The following is a 16,123-nucleotide window of genomic DNA, read 5'->3' on the forward strand; positions in this document are numbered from 1 at the left end:
CCAGTGTTGGGGGAAAGGCGAGGTGCTGCCTTCCCTTCAGTAAGTGAGTCCCCACATGGGTTTTATGTAAGTAACAGCTGATGTAGGAAATTTCTTTCCTGGCACAAGCCCCTCTCCAAGTTCATTTGGCCTGACTTCATATCTCAGAAACCAAATCAGACTGAGGTTTTGGGGTTCTTCCTTGTCCCCAACCCCCAGAAATAAATTGAAGGTAACAGTGGGTATTTTCCCCTAACCCCTATGTTTGCTTGGGGCATTTTTATCATTAAAGGAAAGAAGTAGAAGGGATGGTCCTTATCCACCAATCCCCTGGCCTGGTTCTTTTTGCTTCCTTTGATGCTTCTATTGCTGCTTGCAAAGATGGAGTGGGTCCTGGCAAGGGAGCCAATGGGTCCAGTGGGCATCCGGGAAGGAGGACTGAAGGTAGAGAACCCTGCCCTAAAACTGGCCTGGGAGCCATGGCTGGGAGCAGGATGTGCCAGGCTTCCCAGCGTGTAGCAGGCGCGCCCACCACTGCTCTGCCATGGGGATGCAGCCCTCAAAGGGCCTAGTGATGGCAACTGAGCGGAGCATGAGGACAGCAGTCCCCAGAGTGGTGGGATTGTCTCCTTGGTCCCGTTTCTGGAATCTGGTTTGCCCTGTGACCTGCAGGGCTTTAGACCAAGCTTACAAACTGCCTTTTGCTCTGTCGAGTGCAGTGTATGCAGTGTTCTTGATCCACAAACACGTCTGGGCTGGTTGACAGGTGACCTGGGTGGATGTGTGTGTAGGGGGGAGGTGTCTGGGTAGGTTCTCAGTCCTGCTGGGCAGGCTGCCCAGCACAACCTGCTTCTTGTCTTATCTCTTCCCCTAAAACAAGACTAAGGGAATTGACCTATGAAAGAGTGGGAACATAAAATAAAAACAAATCCTTCGCACCAGCTTTGGCTTTTGTGTTGGTGTAGATCAAACCTATTTTCTCAATGGACTGCCATGTCTGGAGGCTGCTGGTAAGAGTGGCACAGGTTCCTCTGTGGCCTACCATCTGAGGGTCTCGCCTTTCACCCAGGAGGTGTTTGAGATACTCCACTGAGGCCTTCAGGACTAGGCAGGTGACTTCGGTGTCCCCATTCTTTCCCTTTGGAGCTTAAAAACTGAGTTGGCGACAAGGAGAGAACCCCTTTACTTGGCCATCCTCAGTGATCATTTTTCCACTAGGACTCATATACTTTCTGTGGCTCCTGTTCCTGAAGTAGGCATGGTTTTTCATGTTTCAGGCTGTGTGTGTCTGCACACTGAATGGTTGTTCTTCATGTTGATTTCATTCACCCATCCCCCACCAAAACACACACACACACACACACTCACTCACTCACTCTCTCAGATTCTCTCACAAGGGATTAATGTTAAAATGGAACGGTCCTTTGGATTTGGCTTGGAGCACCTCCTATGCATGGAGGTCTTAGAATCATGCTCTGAAGTGCCCCAAGTAAAACCCATAGACCCACAAAGGAAATCAAGTATGTTGAAACATCAGAACACTTTAAAACATCCCTGGACTCCAGGTTCGCAACAAGACCAGAGGATGCCCAAGATACCCACTTGCTTCCTAACTGGGGATACGGATTGCTGTTTGCCAGGAAAAGCTGATGAATACACTGAAGAAACCCAGAAAGTGCATGCAGCAATCCATGGCTGTTGCCCCTTCCATCTACTCCCACCCTGGCGTGCCATTTTCAGTCTGAATGAGCTGACTCCAGCTTGAGTCCAGATTTGCAGAGAGCACTGCAGGCCATTTAGGCACAAGAAGGCACTTTTAGTCCAATGTCCTTATTTTACATAGAAGGAAATGGGGGCCCAGAGACTGACTAGTTGATGTCACATGCACAGGGGCATTTGGTAAAGCCAGGATTTGTACCTGGAGCCATTTTACTTTACCCTCTGGTACATGGTTTCCAAGATGGAAGTTTGTTCTTAAGATTCAGAGCTGGGAGAGATCTTTGAGGTCATGGAGCCCCAACCTCCCCATTTTATATCCAGTCACTGTCACTTGGGAAACAAAAGGTAGGATTTGAACCCATGTCCCTTAACTATACAAGGGGTGAGCAGTGTCTTCACTCCTCTCTCTCTCCACTCTAACCCTTTAGTTCAGGGCTTGACATATCCATGGAATCTCAATAAAGATCTAATTAAGGGGATTCTGGCATGGTTTGTTCCCCTTAATTCTTTTCAGTCTCAGGTGAGGGCAGGTACAGTCAGCTGTTGTATTATATTGTAAGGGGGTAGGGTCATGTACCAAGTTATTAGCAGGTCTAGGAAACAGGCCAGGATGGCTCATGGGCTTTTTGAGCCAAAGGGGAATTTTGAAGTCACCTAGTTCAACCCCCATATTTTACAGATGAAGAAATTGGCCCAGGGAGGGAAAGTGACTGTTAGCTTATGGGATTTGCAGTCATCAGGGCCCACCTCATTTGGCAGGAACAAACAGACCCAGAGAAGATGAAGCGATTCTCCAGGATTCAGGGCTGGCAGGGCCTCAGAGGTCATTTGATCATCCAGAGGAAGGTGACTTGCCAGGGGCACAGTGGTGGGATCTGAACCCACCTCCTGGCACTGACTCCAGGCTGCCTCTTACTGGTAGAAGAAATGGTATCTGAACCTGGGTTCATAGGGTTTTAGGATGGGGGGGCAACGACACCTGAGAGATCACCTAAGGCCCATTTTTCAGAGGGGGAAACATGCCCCCAAGGAATGAAGCAATGGCTCCAGGTCATAGGTAGCAAACAGCAGAGCAGAAATGGAAATCTAGAGTAGGTTCTCACCCCCCTGGACCACTTCTGGCCTTGGGTAAATCCTGTCTACTCCCTCAGCCTCTGGTTTCTTAATTTGTTCCAAAAGGGGAAGAGGGTAGAGTCTGCACACTCTGGGCAAGTGAACTTGACATGTTTCTGGCAAAGTTTGAGACTTACTGAAGAGATGGGTCTTGGAATGCAGGCACCACTTCTCTAGTTTCCAGCAAAGTATTTGACAGTTGTTGGTACTGGCCTCGTGGACTAGATGGAGAGAGATAAAGGCGAGACTATAATTGGGGGATTCGAAGTGGGTGGCTGATTCTAGCTTGGTAAGGGAGCATCCCGGAGCCCTTTTAAGGCCCTAGGCTGATTATTTTTATCTGTGAGCTGGCTGTTTGCAGATGGCAAAGATAACAATGAGCTGACATGCCTCTCTGAAGACCTCAACAGCTTTGGATGATGGGCCAAATGTAGTGAATCGTAGTGAACAGGGATTAAAAGGCCCACATTTAGACCACTGCACAAGGACAGGAGGGATGGCAGGCATGCCTAGATGGTCGCTGTGCAAACAATCTGGGCCTTTTTGGGAGCATGAGTCAACAGTAAGATGCGGCTGCCTTTAAAAAAGCTCTCTGAAAATGATGGCATTCATGAAGAGAGGCGTCATGTGAAGGACCAGGGAGGGGACAGTCCTGCCTGCCGTCTTTCATTCTACCAGCTACACCTGGGGCATCCATTTTTTTTTTTTAAAGAGCATTTGGCAAACTGGATTACATGCAGAAGAGAGTGGCCAGGATAACATGCCAAACAGAGATCAGTTGGTAGGACCAGGGAGTGTTTAGCCTGAAGAAGAGGTGGGGACAGGGATTGGGCGGGGGCGGGGAGGAAAAAGGAGAGGACCTGATGGGCTGTCAGTGGAAGAGAGGTCAAATTTGCTCTGGTCCCAGAGGGTGGAACTAGGAGCCACGAGTAGAGGCTGCATGGCAGGGAAGCAGATCTCTCGGCTCAAGACGTTCTAACAATTCCAGGATCACGATTCGAGAGTTGCAAGAGTCCATCCTTGGCCATCTAATCCAAGCTACCCCTTAAGCCCCTCTGGCGCTTGAAGGCCCCGGTTTTTGTCTTTGTTTCTATCCCCGGAGCTGCTCCGTGGTGTTTAATCGAATCGGTTTCTGCTTTGGGGCGGGAGGTTTTGGGGAAATCTCAATCTCCCTCCCTGAAGCTTCTTCCCCCCACTTCCCATTAATGTTTCGTTCTAAGGGACACCCCCTAAAACAAGACAAGAAGACCCACGTCCTCCTACCCTCTAACCTTGCTCTTCTCCTCCTGGGGCACTATCCCACCCCGCCCCCAGACCGCCCCTCCCTCTCTGCACACTTAACTCATATGCCCCCCGGGAGCCAATTAGCTTTTTTTGGTCTTGGAATCAATAACTGGGGTGGGGGTGGGGGGTGTCACCATCCCCCGGGGACGTTTTTGAGCCTCCCCACTTGAGCTTCCGTGAGAAGCTGGTTTTTTGGAACCCAGTGGGCGTACACGTTGATATTGATCTCTCTTCAATTTCACCCAAAGTGATCAATGCACCTTCCCTATCAGAGTTGGAAGAGCACCTGATGGGTGGACGTCCCGCTGAGTCCATTAAGGGGACAAGGCTCTCCCCCGCCCCGCCACCCCCAAGGAGGGGCGCCCCAAACTAGAAGGGGCTGTCTCGGCAGGTAGTGAGCTCCTCACCGCTGCAGCTACGGGGGAAGGAGCACTCGCCAGATACGGAGCTAGAGAACCAAGGCTCAAAGAGCAGCCACCTTTGACGGCGTAGCGTGCAGGTCACGTGCCAGGGCCTCAGTTTCCTCCCCTGTAATAAGTTCGGGAGCTGGGCCAGGTGGCTCTCGGTGCCCTTCTTAGCTCTGAGTCCTTGCCCCCGGGCTGCAGGAGGGAGGTGGGGGTCCCCTCTAGTTCTGAGATGCCGCAATGCTAGGCGACCTCCGGCAGACGCTTGCCCTCTCTGGGCCTCCGCCGCCAGTCTCCAGAGAGGGCGGGGCTTCGGAAGGAGAAGGGGGTGGGGGACGGGCAACCAGGTTTCGAAGCGGCCCCGGGATCGAGTAGCTGCTGGGTGGGGCCAGAACCCAGAACTAGCCAGGACGCGACGGCACCGGGGTGGGAGGGGGCGAGTGCTGCCATCGACCACCCGCCGGAGTCATCCCCGACGCCACTGCCCGCCAGGCGCGATCACCATCCCGCGCCCGCCACCTCCTTCCAAACCTTCCAAACCCGGCTGTCGTCCGGCTCTGGGCCAATAGGAGCTCGAGCTAGGCGTGAGTCATCCATCTTGGGCCAATCAGCGCTGTGCCCTAGCACACTCCCCGCCTCCGTTCGTCAAGTCTCGCGCGATTTCCGAGTTTCCTCGGGACTCCGTCTAGACGCAAACCATCCCCGCATAAAAGAAAGGTTTTCACGCTCTGCCTCCTCAGCCCCGCCCCGCCCCGCCCCCGTGTCCGGATTTGGGAGTGATGCGACCCGCGTCTTAGGTCCTTCCGCGAGCAGGGGGGTGGGGTGGTTGTAAAAGTAGTTCCTGCCATTCCGCCGGCTTTCGGGAGGTTTTTAAAGGCATCCGTCTCATCCTTTTCTTTGGCAGCCGAGAATCGTAGCCGGAGCTGGAGCAAGAAGAGGACAGAGAGAAGTATAGCGTCAAACGCCCGGGAGGGGACATCACGTGACACCGGCGGAAGGATACCTATGCTGGTGAAGGGAAACGCGTCACCGATCGCGCGGAGTATAAGAGGTTGGAGCCGGACGCCGCCGCCATTTTCACGCCCGTCTAATCAGAGAGTAGTGTGGTGCTGTTGTGCTCGCCACCCTCTCCTGCCCTAGCTCGGCTAGCTCCGACGCCCGCCATGGCGTTCTAGAGGCGGCAGTGCCTGCGGCAGCATCGGCCCTTGCAGCGGCGGCGGCAGCAGCTCCGGGCTCTGCAGCGGCAAACTCGAGCGGCGAAGCCATGGCGTGAGTGGGGGATGGGCGGAGGGAGGGGCGAGGCCCAGGGACTGCGGCGGGGGGGAGGGGGCATTTAGTCGTCCTTTAGGCGTATTTGTAAGTGAACAATATAACAGCTTATTTCTGCCCTCGTGGTGCTTTAAAATCCCTTTTCGGGGAAAGCGCGGAGTGCCCCCCCACCCAAGGGTACGGATCTAAGTTTCTGTACCGGCTCCCCCCACCCTTGGTGGGAAAATGAGGAAAGTGGGGTTTCCTCCCCTGGAGGGAGGGGCCAGTCGGCCGGGCGTGCCGCCCACCCCCAACGTGGCAGACAAGAGTCCCCGGTGGGAGGAAAGATGGCGGACGCTTCCGCGTCGGGGGGCGGGGGGACGCGGAGGGGCCGCGGCGCGGGGTGTGAGTCACCCCCTTCGGGCCTCCCGCGGGGCGGGGTGGGGGCGGGGCGACGCCGCTGGCCATATATGGGCAGGAGGCGGAAGAGGCGCCTTCCGCATGCGCCCTGACTTCCTGGAAGCGCCCTGGGGGAGGGGGAGGGGAATGGGGGGTGGGAGGGGTCCCTGCCGGGGGTCTCACGTGCCCGGGGGGGGGGGGGCTCTTCCAGGTTTTTCAAGGCATCTAGCAGCAGCATTGCTGTCAGCCACGACAAAGACACCCGCGACTCTGCATTCCTCCAACTGACGAAAGCCCCGCGACATGACGGAGATGAGCTTCCTGAGCAGCGACATGTTGTGGGGGGACTTGCTGTCCCCCTTCAACCCGTCGGGTTTGGGGGCTGAGGAGGGTCTGAGCCCCTTAGATGACTACCTGGAGGAGGCCAAGCCCTTCAAGCCGCAGGGGCTCTCCAGCGACAAGGCCAAGGCAGGCTCTTCCGATTGGCTGGCTGTGGACAGTCTGGTCAACGCCCCCGACTACGGCAAGGGTGAGAGGCGAGGGGGGAGGGGCTGAGGCGGCTTCCGGGCTGGGTCTCGGGGAGGGGAGACCCCGCCTCCCGCTGGGCTCACCCGCCCGTTGTCTTGCAGAGGATGCCTTCTCGGGCATGGATTGGATGGTGGAGAAGATGGATCTGAAGGAGTTTGATTTCGATGCCTTGCTGGGCATGGACGACCTGGAATCCACCTGCTCTGAGCTCATCGCCACGTTGGAAGACTCGTGTGATCTGTTCGACCCCTTGGCCACTAGCAGCAAAGAGTTCCCTTCAACAGTAAATCCAATTGGCCAGTTCCCCGAAACTCTACTTGAACCTGATCATGTCGCCCCCCTCACCTCCCATCAGTCTTTCCCCTTTTCTCTAAGGGCCCTGACCTCCACGCCAGACCACTCTTTCAGTTTAGACCTAGGTAGTGAAGTGGATGTCTTGGAAGGAGACAGAAAACCAGAAGCTCTTTATGGGGTGATGCCCAAGGACATCAAAGAGGAAGAAGCCCCCTCAGATAATGATAGCGGGATTGGGATCTGCACGAGTCCCGAGTCCTACCTGGGCTCTCCACAGCACAGCCCCTCCACTTCCATGGCTTCTCTGACTGAGAGCCAGCTCTCTTCAGACCCCGGGTCGCTCTCTGCCCGCCCCAAACCTTATGACCGTCCCGTTGAGGACAAGAAAGAGAAAAAGGTAGATAAGAAGCTGAAGAAAATGGAGCAGAACAAAACTGCTGCCACTCGTTACAGGCAGAAAAAGCGGGCAGAACAGGAGGCCTTGTCTGGGGAGTGCAGAGAGCTAGAACAAAAGAACGAGGCTTTGAAGGAGAAGGCAGATGCCCTGAGCAAAGAGATTCAGTATTTGAAGGACTTGATAGAAGAGGTCCGGAAGGCCAAGGAAAAGAGGAAAAGTCCCTGAGTCTGTTGGGTAGTCGGATGTTTTGTTTGTGTGTGTACATAGGAGTCTTGTGCTGTCTTGTTAAATAAATTATTTTGTAGTAAAAGTGTAACTTGGTTCCAGTGTGTTTTTGTCAAAGTGCCTAGTCCTTGGCCTGCTATCAGGTTGGATACTGAAAACCTGTTTGTGTGAGGACAAATTTTCTGTGGGGGGTGGGTTAGGCTGGAAGAAAGGGTTCTAATTCCTGTAATAGAGGTGGGGAGGGAAGCAACACAAGAGATGCACAAAATCAGTTTAAAGTTGGGGACAAATGATGGACTTTGAACAATTATGGAGAAATCGAGCCTCAGGGCTGTGGAAATGACACGGGGGTTGTGGTACCCAAAATACAGAGGCTAAGAAAAACAAGAAATGTCACATATCTTGACCAAAAATGACCACGTTATGGGTGAGGAGAGAGTAACAAACTTCCCTGGTCATAAACTTAGTGTGGTGACTGGGCAAGTTACTTTGAGCCTTAACCTGAGTTGTAGGAACCTGAAATTATGCCAACCCCAGCACTGGAAGAGGATCCATAGTTCTGAAACCAGTTGGAATCTCAGCTTTCTGTTCAGCTTCCTTAAGACCTCTATAACAGGGACCTTGTCTCTGGCAATCCATTCTGGACTATGAACTCTTACCCTCCTAGCCGAGCACCTCTGATAGGTGGATGTGGGTGGTTTTGAGGAGCCTGTGATCGCTGTCATCTAAGAGGTACTGGCCCTAGTATTAAAGCTCAGAAATGAGGCTTGAGAAGATGAGGCTGAAAGTACTCTAATGAAATAGTGCATCAAACAACTGGGCCTGCTGTTGAAGGTGGATGGGAAGATAACTGATGGGTGGAGACAGATGGAAAAGAATGATACCCAAGGTGGGAATGGTGGCAAACACCAGCCCTCAGTGCTTCAGTCTCAGTGGAACCACAGGAGCTTAGGATGAAAGTCAGCAGGGAGGAAGGGGGGATGGGGCAAACATCCTTCCTAGTTGTCCCCCTCCACCTCCAAAAAAAGGAAGAGCATGAGAATTTCGGTGTTTGGCCCCCCAGGACCAAAGGAGCAGTGAGTGCAAGTTCCCAGGAGGCACATTTGGGCCTGGGAATATTTAACTGCTTTCTATAGCTATTTCCTTCCTTTTTGGCCTGGGTCGCCAGACGGGGCAGATGATGGGGAATGCTCTATGGGAAGTTAAGAGATTTTAGCAAAACCTTTGATTAGACAGAGGCATGTGGGCATAGATTATAAAATTCAGTAGGTTTGGAACTGACTGAACAGCTAGATTAGTGGTCCCAAGTTAGGAAAGAATCAGGGCCTGGTCACAGGGGGAGGCCTCTCAGAGAACTGTGCTCTCTAGGCTCTTGCCATTTAACATTTCTATCAAAGCCTCGAACACACAATACCATGCATATTAGATGTGCTGGCAACACAAAGCTGGAGGGAGAGCCAACCACAGGGGTCCTCCCACCCCACCAAAAATAATTCAATAGGCTGGAACGTTGGGTTGGATTTAATAAGAAAATATAATAGGGACAAATATAAAATCTTTCTCATGTCCAGAAACCGACTTCACAAATATAAGATGAAGGAGGCATGGTTCTGATAGTTAAAAAAAAGATGAGGTTTTAGGGGGTTGCGAGCTTAATGAACTAGCCATGTGACATGGTTGTGTAGAGCCTGGAGAAGACTTGGGTGGGGGGCAGCTGTCATCGCAAGTGTGGAAGAAGGATTAGACTCATCAGATCAGAATCAGAAGGCAAATTGAGGCTGGACGTCAGAAAACGCTTCTCAGTAAGTTGTCCAAAAATGGAATGGGTTATCTTGGGGAATAGCGACTGCCCTTCCTGCTTCCACGTCCCCTGTGTCTGTGGTGGAGAGAATTCCTTTTTGGATATGGTCCAGATGGTCTTGGAACTCCTTTCCAAACCTGAGATTCCATGTTCCAGGAAATTAACAGGAGGCAGCAGATTTTGACTTGGGCCTAAGGTTTTTTTCTGGTTCTCTGAGGACCAAAGGGCTAAGCAAGTATCAGACAGGCTCCAAAACCTAGGAAATGAGGAACCATTTCTTTGGATTCCAGTTTCTCTGTATTGGATCCAAGCCACAGTGAGAGCTTTCTTTCTGTGCTTTTCAGTGGTTGGGGAAAGTGCATCCTTGGCCTGAGGAGCCCTGACAGTTCCCAGAAGCAGCCCCTCAGGGAAGACATCCCCCAGGAAACTTGGATAAGTTAAGCTTGTGTTCCCTGAATAGCTTGGGGCAAAGCTTTCTCTAGCCAAGCCTCTCAGAAGGACCCCTGAGGCTCAGAAAGTAGGTTACAGTTAGCTGGGACTCTGCCATGGGGACATTTATTTATTTTGAAATATTTTAAATTTGTATTCATTTTTTTAACATTACTTTCATTTCCCAGTGAAGGTGTAGGCCATCCCCTGCCCAAAGAGCCACCTCCAGTAACAAAGACCAAAAGAGAACATAAAATGTTTAGCAAAACGGATACAGACCACTTCTCAGGACACTTGTGAAATTCTAAACCCAGTCCTACCACCTAGAAGGGAGGGTGTTTGGATGAGTGGAAAGACCCAAATGAGTGCCACCAGAAGGGCCACGAGACTGGAGGCTATACCACAGCACTCAGACAAGACTAGAGATTATGCCATAGCATTCAGGTGGGGAAGAAATTTAGTTCCTCTCAATAGCTGTCATGGGGAGGGGGTAAGGACAGAACAAGGGGCAGAGGGAGAACATTTCAGGGATGCTGATGATTTCAGCTTCACGCTGGGAATGGGATGAAGGTAAAGTGTTTATTAAGCGCTTACTAGGTGCCAAGCACAAATGGAAGTCAGGTAGGTAATCCCTGTTCTCCCCATTGGAGGAGACACATAAGGCATTTCCTGATGATTACAGCTACCCCCAAGTGGAAATGGGGCAGGGCCTTTGGATCCCTGCTCGTGTCACCATCTTTGATGGAGGCTGGAGAAAACTAGCTGGGATTGGTGCTTTGGGCCCCCCTTCCATGTGAGGATCCCAATTCTGTGGGCAGTGACCCCTACTGGCAGAGGACTCACCCCACAGTACATGGGAGGGTAAGGATTTGTGCCCAAGGATTTCGATCAGCTCCAGGGAGGCTCTGGAATCAGCAGGACCAGACATTCTGATTCTCTGCCACTGCCCACCTCCCACCTGCCGCTTCCTTGTGTGAAGTGAGGGAGCTGGAGATGACTTTAAGACTCCTCTTGGCTCTCCTGGTCTTTAGAGTTGGCTTCCTTCACGAGTTATTAAGAATGAACATCCATTCTGGAAATACACATTGCTGCCCATCAGATGGCAAGTGGAGGTAGCAAAGTGTCCTTCCTGGCCTTTGACCCAGCCCTGCCCTGCCCCATCTTGTGGGTCTCCCTTCCTTTGTCCTGGTACTAGTAACCCACCCTCCAACCCCAGGGTTTGCCCCATCAGCCCTTCGAGGAAGGAAGTGCAAGATTAGTCCATTTTTCTGAGGCTCAAATGACTATTGTGTGACTATGATGTTTTCCCCCAATAAAACGGCAACTTCCCTGGGGCAGATCCCTGTACTAGGTGCTGCTCCTGGCACATACTGGGTGCTTTTTGAACCGAGGACCAGCTGTGAGAGAAGAGCTCACACTTCTCCCTTTGGTAACTGGTGCTAGGATTTGACAGGAGAGGGAAATGAGTCATGAGTTCTAGGTTTTGGAGTAAGGAAGTAGGAGAGTCACTGAGGCATCAGTCCCAGGCCCATCATTAACCAGCTTCATGACCCCAGGTCAATTCCTCCCCCCGCCCCCCAGCCTCAGCTTCCTCACTTGCATGGAGCTCCAAGGTTCCTCCCGGTTCTAACAGCTCAGGAGCCCGGGACTACCTGATAAACAGACAACCATCCAGGGTTGCAAGACCCCCACCCCTCTTTGGGTTCTGTTATTGTCACTTGAGGGCACGAACAGCGTTGGAAGGGGAGTCCCAGACTGAGACTGAGGCTCACCTCAATTCCAAGACAGGGCGGGAGTTTTCATTTTTATTTATAAAAGGTTCTGTGTCAAACCTCTAGCCCCCAGGGACCACCCCTTCCCCACCCCCAGCTTGGGGAGCAGCAGAAGCGCCACCTGGCGGCTGAGTGTCAAACAGCAGCCCATGTAGTAGTCCCCACGTGTGTGGGTGAGGATGAAGAGGGGGCTCCCAAAGCTCCAGTGGTGAGCAGGTGGGAAGCACGGCCTCCTTCTGTCTCTGAACGTCCATCAGGCTGTCTCAGTCACCCTCCTGTGCTGAAAAGGGAGCCTTGTCTCCTGCTGCCTCGTGAACTCTTCCTGTGCCCAGTTCAGACCCAGGCCTCTTTCTTCTCTATCACTTGGGCTCCACAGGACCCCCGAAATACTCCTCCTGGAACTTGCGGAAGTCCTCCTCGGTGAACACCGTGCCCTGGGGTTTCTCCTTCTCTGGCTTGGGGGCTGGCCGGTCCCTGGCTTTCCTGCCTCGGTTTTGGAGAAGGATCTGTGGGAGGCAGGGTCAGAAGTCACGGGGAGCCCCTAGGAGGCGAGGCTGGGAAGGACACCCGTCCTCTCCAAAGGGCCCCTGCTGGGCCTGCACTGCTTACATACACAAGGTGTTCCAGACCTTGGGACTGTGGAGGCCTAGAACCTCAGGCCCACCCAGAGGAATCCCGCCTAGGACAGTCTAACAAGTGCTGGCAAAACAGGCTCCTTTGGGGTGGGGGGTGGAAGGCAAGCTTCCCGGCCTTGGACTTTGTGACAGTGGTACCGTCCACTCCCTGCCCAGCTCAGAGGTGCCCCTCCCCCCATACGCCCCGAAGTCCATAGAGACCCCAGCGGACAAACAGAGGCCGGAGCCCTGACCTTCGTGGTGACCTTCGGGTCTGCAGTCACTCGCTTCTGTTTCATCAATCTCAGGTTCTCCTGCAGGTGGTCCTGACTCTGCCGCTTCTGGAACTCCTCTGGGGGGAGGCAAAGGATGGGCTGTTACCAGGAATCACTAGGAACAGTGCAAAGGGGGCTGCAGGAGGAGGTCCAAGACCTGGGTGACCTTGGCCAGGCCCCGGGCCAAAGCCCCCTGGCTTCCTGCCTCTCTTCTCAGAGGAGGACCCCCTTCTTGTGTAGATGGAGAAACTGAGGCACGGAGTTGCTGGCCCAAGGTAGCCCTCCCCCGAGCGGCCAGAGGACTCTACCTGGGGCACCTAAGACCCCATGCCTGGGAAGGGGAACGGACCCCTCCCTGCTTGGAGGCCCCCCAGCCCCAGTGAAACTGGGCTCCTGGAGGCTGGGATTGCGTTTTATGTTGGTCTTTGTGACCCCAGGGCCTGACACTAAACAAACTTTTGTTTGTTGACCCATGCACAGCCTCATCTGACTCCAGCCAAACTGTTACCTCATCCCAGCCCCGGCCCCTGGGGCCACGCCCCTTCTGCAGACCCCTGCTCTGGGGTCAACAAACCGGTGGAAGTGGCTTAAAGTGGGCGAGGGTGGCCACCGCCCCCTCCTTTCTAGGGCCTGGTACACAGCAAGCGCTTAATAAGTGCCGGTTGTCAAGGCAAAGGGAGGAGGGGGAGGTTTCACGTGGAGTTCAGGGCACGTCTTTACGAAGCCTTAACTACAAGCCGGGCGCAATGCTCTCCGTGCAAGGGATTCTGGGAAGCGGAGGTGAGGAAGGAGGGCATTCCTGGCCGGTGCAAAGACTCAGAGAAGGGAGATTTGTGTGACAGGACTGTGGAGAGGATGCCGCCCCCCCCCCCCCGCCCCCATTCTCCTGTCCCTCCTCACCCAGGGCCGACTTGGTGACCTTCCCCTTGACCGTGGCTTGGTTTTTCCGGGATGACCGCTTCCTCGGGGTCCGATTCTGGGGGCCTCGGCCGGGCCCGGAAGCTGGGGGCAGGGAGATACCGTCAGGGTCGGGCCGGGGGGGGGGGGGGGGGGTCTCGTCCCTCCCGGGCCATTCCCCTGACGGGCGAACCGTGGCCTCCCAGCGCCCTCCGCCCACCCCCCAGCCCGGCCCAGGCCTCACCAGCCGGCTCCCCAAGGAGCTCCAGGCCCTTGCGCAGGAGCGACGCCGACATGCCGTCTCCACCCCCGTGGCCCGCCCAGGCACTTCCGGTCGGAGCCCTTTCCCAAAGCGTCCGGCCGGAACCAGGAGCCCAGAACGGAAAAGTTCCGGGGAGGCTTTAGGACGCATGCGCAGCCGGCCGTGCTTCTTGACTGTCAAGGCTGTCAGGGCTGAGACCTGTGGACTGGGAACCGCCCAAATGAGGAGCTCAAACCGGAAGGGGGAGAGTGGGGGCCAATGGCTCCACGTAACTGAGAGAGCGGCCACAAAATCATGGACCCAGAGCTGGGAGCGACCCCAGGGGAAGTTACGTGCCCAGGGTCACACAGCCAATAGGTGGCAGAGGTCGGGCTCCCTTTGCACAGGGTGGGGGCGGGGGCCAGCGCTTCCATGGCAGCTGTCACGACGCCCAGTCTTTCCTGAACCCCCCCACCACCCCCCCCCCCCCGCCCGCTCCCCCTCAGGGCGTGTGCAGGGGCTGCTCTAGGTAGAGGGGGCGGGGCACGAGCACTCCAGGGCTTCCCGTAGGAGGTGGTGCCGCCATCCGGGTGACGGGCGTGGCGCTAGCCCCGCCCCCCAGGTCTGGAGATGAGCTCCGCAAAGCGCTCCGCAGCCCCGGCTTCGGGGACGATGAGCCCGCGGCCACGAGGGGGCGCTGTAGGGCAGGCTTTCCCGGGCGGGCACCCGGGCTTTAGCGAACCCCGGCGAAACCACCCACCTGGGGACTAGAGGAAGAAAGCAAGGGGGGGCGTGGCCACGTGGTTAGGGCCCCCACCCTGCCACTGACGCTGTTGTGATGAGGGGGTGAGCCCCTTAACCTCAGTGGACCCCGAAGTGTGTGTGGGCGGGAGCCCAGAACAGGGGGCGTGGGAGTTGGATCGGAACTTAGGGAGCATGAGGCCCAGGGCCTTTCTCCAGGGAGGGAGTGGAGGCTTCGCCCTGGCACAGGCCTGGTCCAAGGGCCCCCAGTTACTAAGCGGCGCAGGCGGGACTGCGCCCCAAGTGTCTTGGCTCCTAGGGCTGGGCAGTCTCCACCTTGGTCCTCTCCCCACAAGGAGGCCTCAGGGTGGGGGTGGGCACAGCCCCAGGGGGCTCTTCCTCCCCCCCCTTCTCCTCCTCCCCTTCTCCCCCTCCCTCACTTCCCCCTCCTCCCCCTCCCTCTCTTCCCCCTCCTCCCCTTCCTCCCCTCCCCCACTTCCCCCTCTTCCCCTCCCCCTCCTCTCCCTCCCCCTCCTCCTCCATAGTTGCCTCTCATCCATCTCTCCTCCCGGCCCCTTCCCTCTGGCTCCAAGTAGCCCTGGAACAATGGGCTGGAATATTGGGGGCTTTAATCTAGCCCAAGGTGGAGCAGGGCAGGGGAGCTCTGGTGGCCCCAAACGTAAAGATGACCCCAACAATAATCATCGCCGCCGTGGCAATGTACTTCAAGGCTCGCAAAGCACTTTTGTACATTATCTCATTTGATCCCCACTTTGTGGATCAGGAAACTGAGGCAGGCGAAGGTTAAGTGACTTGTCCAGTGTCTCACAGCTAGTAAGTGATTGGGGTAAGATTCAAACTCAGGCTTTGCAGACTCCAAGTCCCCCCTCCCCACATCCACTCTAGCGCAGTTACAGCACCCCCTGCCCCAACTTCTGCATCAGTTCCTGCTCAACAGAAGAACAGCCCCAGTCTCCGGCCTCCCCTCCTGCCTTTCCTGGTCTCGTCAGAGATGACCCTCCATCTACTGGGCCTGTGTGTCAGGTTTACCTGGTTGTCTAAGTCTCCTCTCCCCGTTAGTCTGTGAGCCCCTCCAGGGCAGGGAACGTTGGGCCTTTTCCTCGTTCTGACTGACAGGCCATCCACTCCGGCCCTCCGATTTTACAGAGGAAGAAACTGAGGGTCAGAGAGCCCAACACCACACAGCTGGTCAGAGTTCTGTGAATAGATTAATGGTGGCCGTGACATCCACATCGTCACCTTCCTGTCTCCTCCTCCTCAGCGTCTGTCTCTCTCTGTCTCTTTATGTGTTGGCCTCCGGTTTTCTCCGTTCGCCCCAGGTCTCCGTGGTCAGGGGGACTGGAGTCTGGCTAGCCCTCCCTCATCATCTTCCTGGGGGCTGCTGACAGCTAACGGTTCAGAGGGATGGGAGAGGAGCAAGGAGAGAGGACCTGGTGGGGGAGGAGGTGATCAGAAATGAGTAAATGAGTGGGAAGCCTTCACCTGGGCGCCCTGTACCCTGGCAAGAGCTGGGGAAACAGGAGTCAATGTTTTCTGATTGATTGTGGAGGAAGCTGAGGCCCAGAGAGGCTGCCCGCACCATGGAGGCATCCAGAGAAGGCCTGGAGGATCCGGTGATGGGTGTGGGGTCCGCTTGACAGCCTGGGCCCTTTGGGGGCAGAAGCCGGCTGTCCCTCTCCCCTCCCTGTCTGGGCACTTCTTATCAAGTCCTCCTCTGGGAGGCTGAGGCCCTCCAGCTCCCA

At 55.2% G+C, this 16,123-nt stretch overlaps 2 protein-coding genes across 2 annotated transcripts; one reads left to right on the forward strand and one right to left on the reverse strand.

Moving 5' to 3' along the window:
• Positions 1–5,543: 5,543 nt before the first annotated feature.
• On the forward strand, positions 5,544–7,694 carry ATF4 (activating transcription factor 4). Its single transcript, XM_036761940.1, has 3 exons — positions 5,544–5,768; positions 6,358–6,675; positions 6,776–7,694. Exons 2-3 carry the CDS (start codon positions 6,450–6,452, stop codon positions 7,588–7,590), a joined length of 1,041 nt encoding a protein of 346 aa, XP_036617835.1. The 5' UTR covers positions 5,544–5,768; positions 6,358–6,449; the 3' UTR covers positions 7,591–7,694.
• A 3,917-nt stretch (positions 7,695–11,611) lies between these two features.
• Positions 11,612–13,699, reverse strand: RPS19BP1 (ribosomal protein S19 binding protein 1). The gene is made up of 4 exons (XM_036758725.1): positions 13,623–13,699; positions 13,382–13,483; positions 12,461–12,558; positions 11,612–12,098 (listed from the first exon to the last, which is right to left on the reverse strand). The coding sequence occupies exons 1-4, from the start codon at positions 13,672–13,674 to the stop codon at positions 11,952–11,954; spliced, it is 399 nt and encodes a 132-aa protein (XP_036614620.1). The 5' UTR covers positions 13,675–13,699; the 3' UTR covers positions 11,612–11,951.
• Positions 13,700–16,123: the final 2,424 nt, after the last annotated feature.

This window comes from Trichosurus vulpecula, chromosome 5 (assembly GCF_011100635.1).
Source record: "Trichosurus vulpecula isolate mTriVul1 chromosome 5, mTriVul1.pri, whole genome shotgun sequence".
NCBI classification, from domain to species: Eukaryota; Metazoa; Chordata; class Mammalia; order Diprotodontia; family Phalangeridae; genus Trichosurus; species Trichosurus vulpecula.

Coding starts and splice junctions, on each gene's coding strand:
- ATF4 (XM_036761940.1), top strand. CDS start 6,450: ATGACGGAGATGAGCTTCCTGAGCAGCGACATGTTGTGGGGGGACTTG. Junction 6,676..6,775: donor CGCCCCCGACTACGGCAAGG/GTGAGAGGCGAG, acceptor GTTGTCTTGCAG/AGGATGCCTTCTCGGGCATG.
- RPS19BP1 (XM_036758725.1), bottom strand. CDS start 13,674: ATGTCGGCGTCGCTCCTGCGCAAGGGCCTGGAGCTCCTTGGGGAGCCG. Junction 13,484..13,622: donor GCTCCTTGGGGAGCCGGCTG/GTGAGGCCTGGG, acceptor CCCTGCCCCCAG/CTTCCGGGCCCGGCCGAGGC. Junction 12,099..12,460: donor ACCCGAAGGTCACCACGAAG/GTCAGGGCTCCG, acceptor TGCCTCCCACAG/ATCCTTCTCCAAAACCGAGG.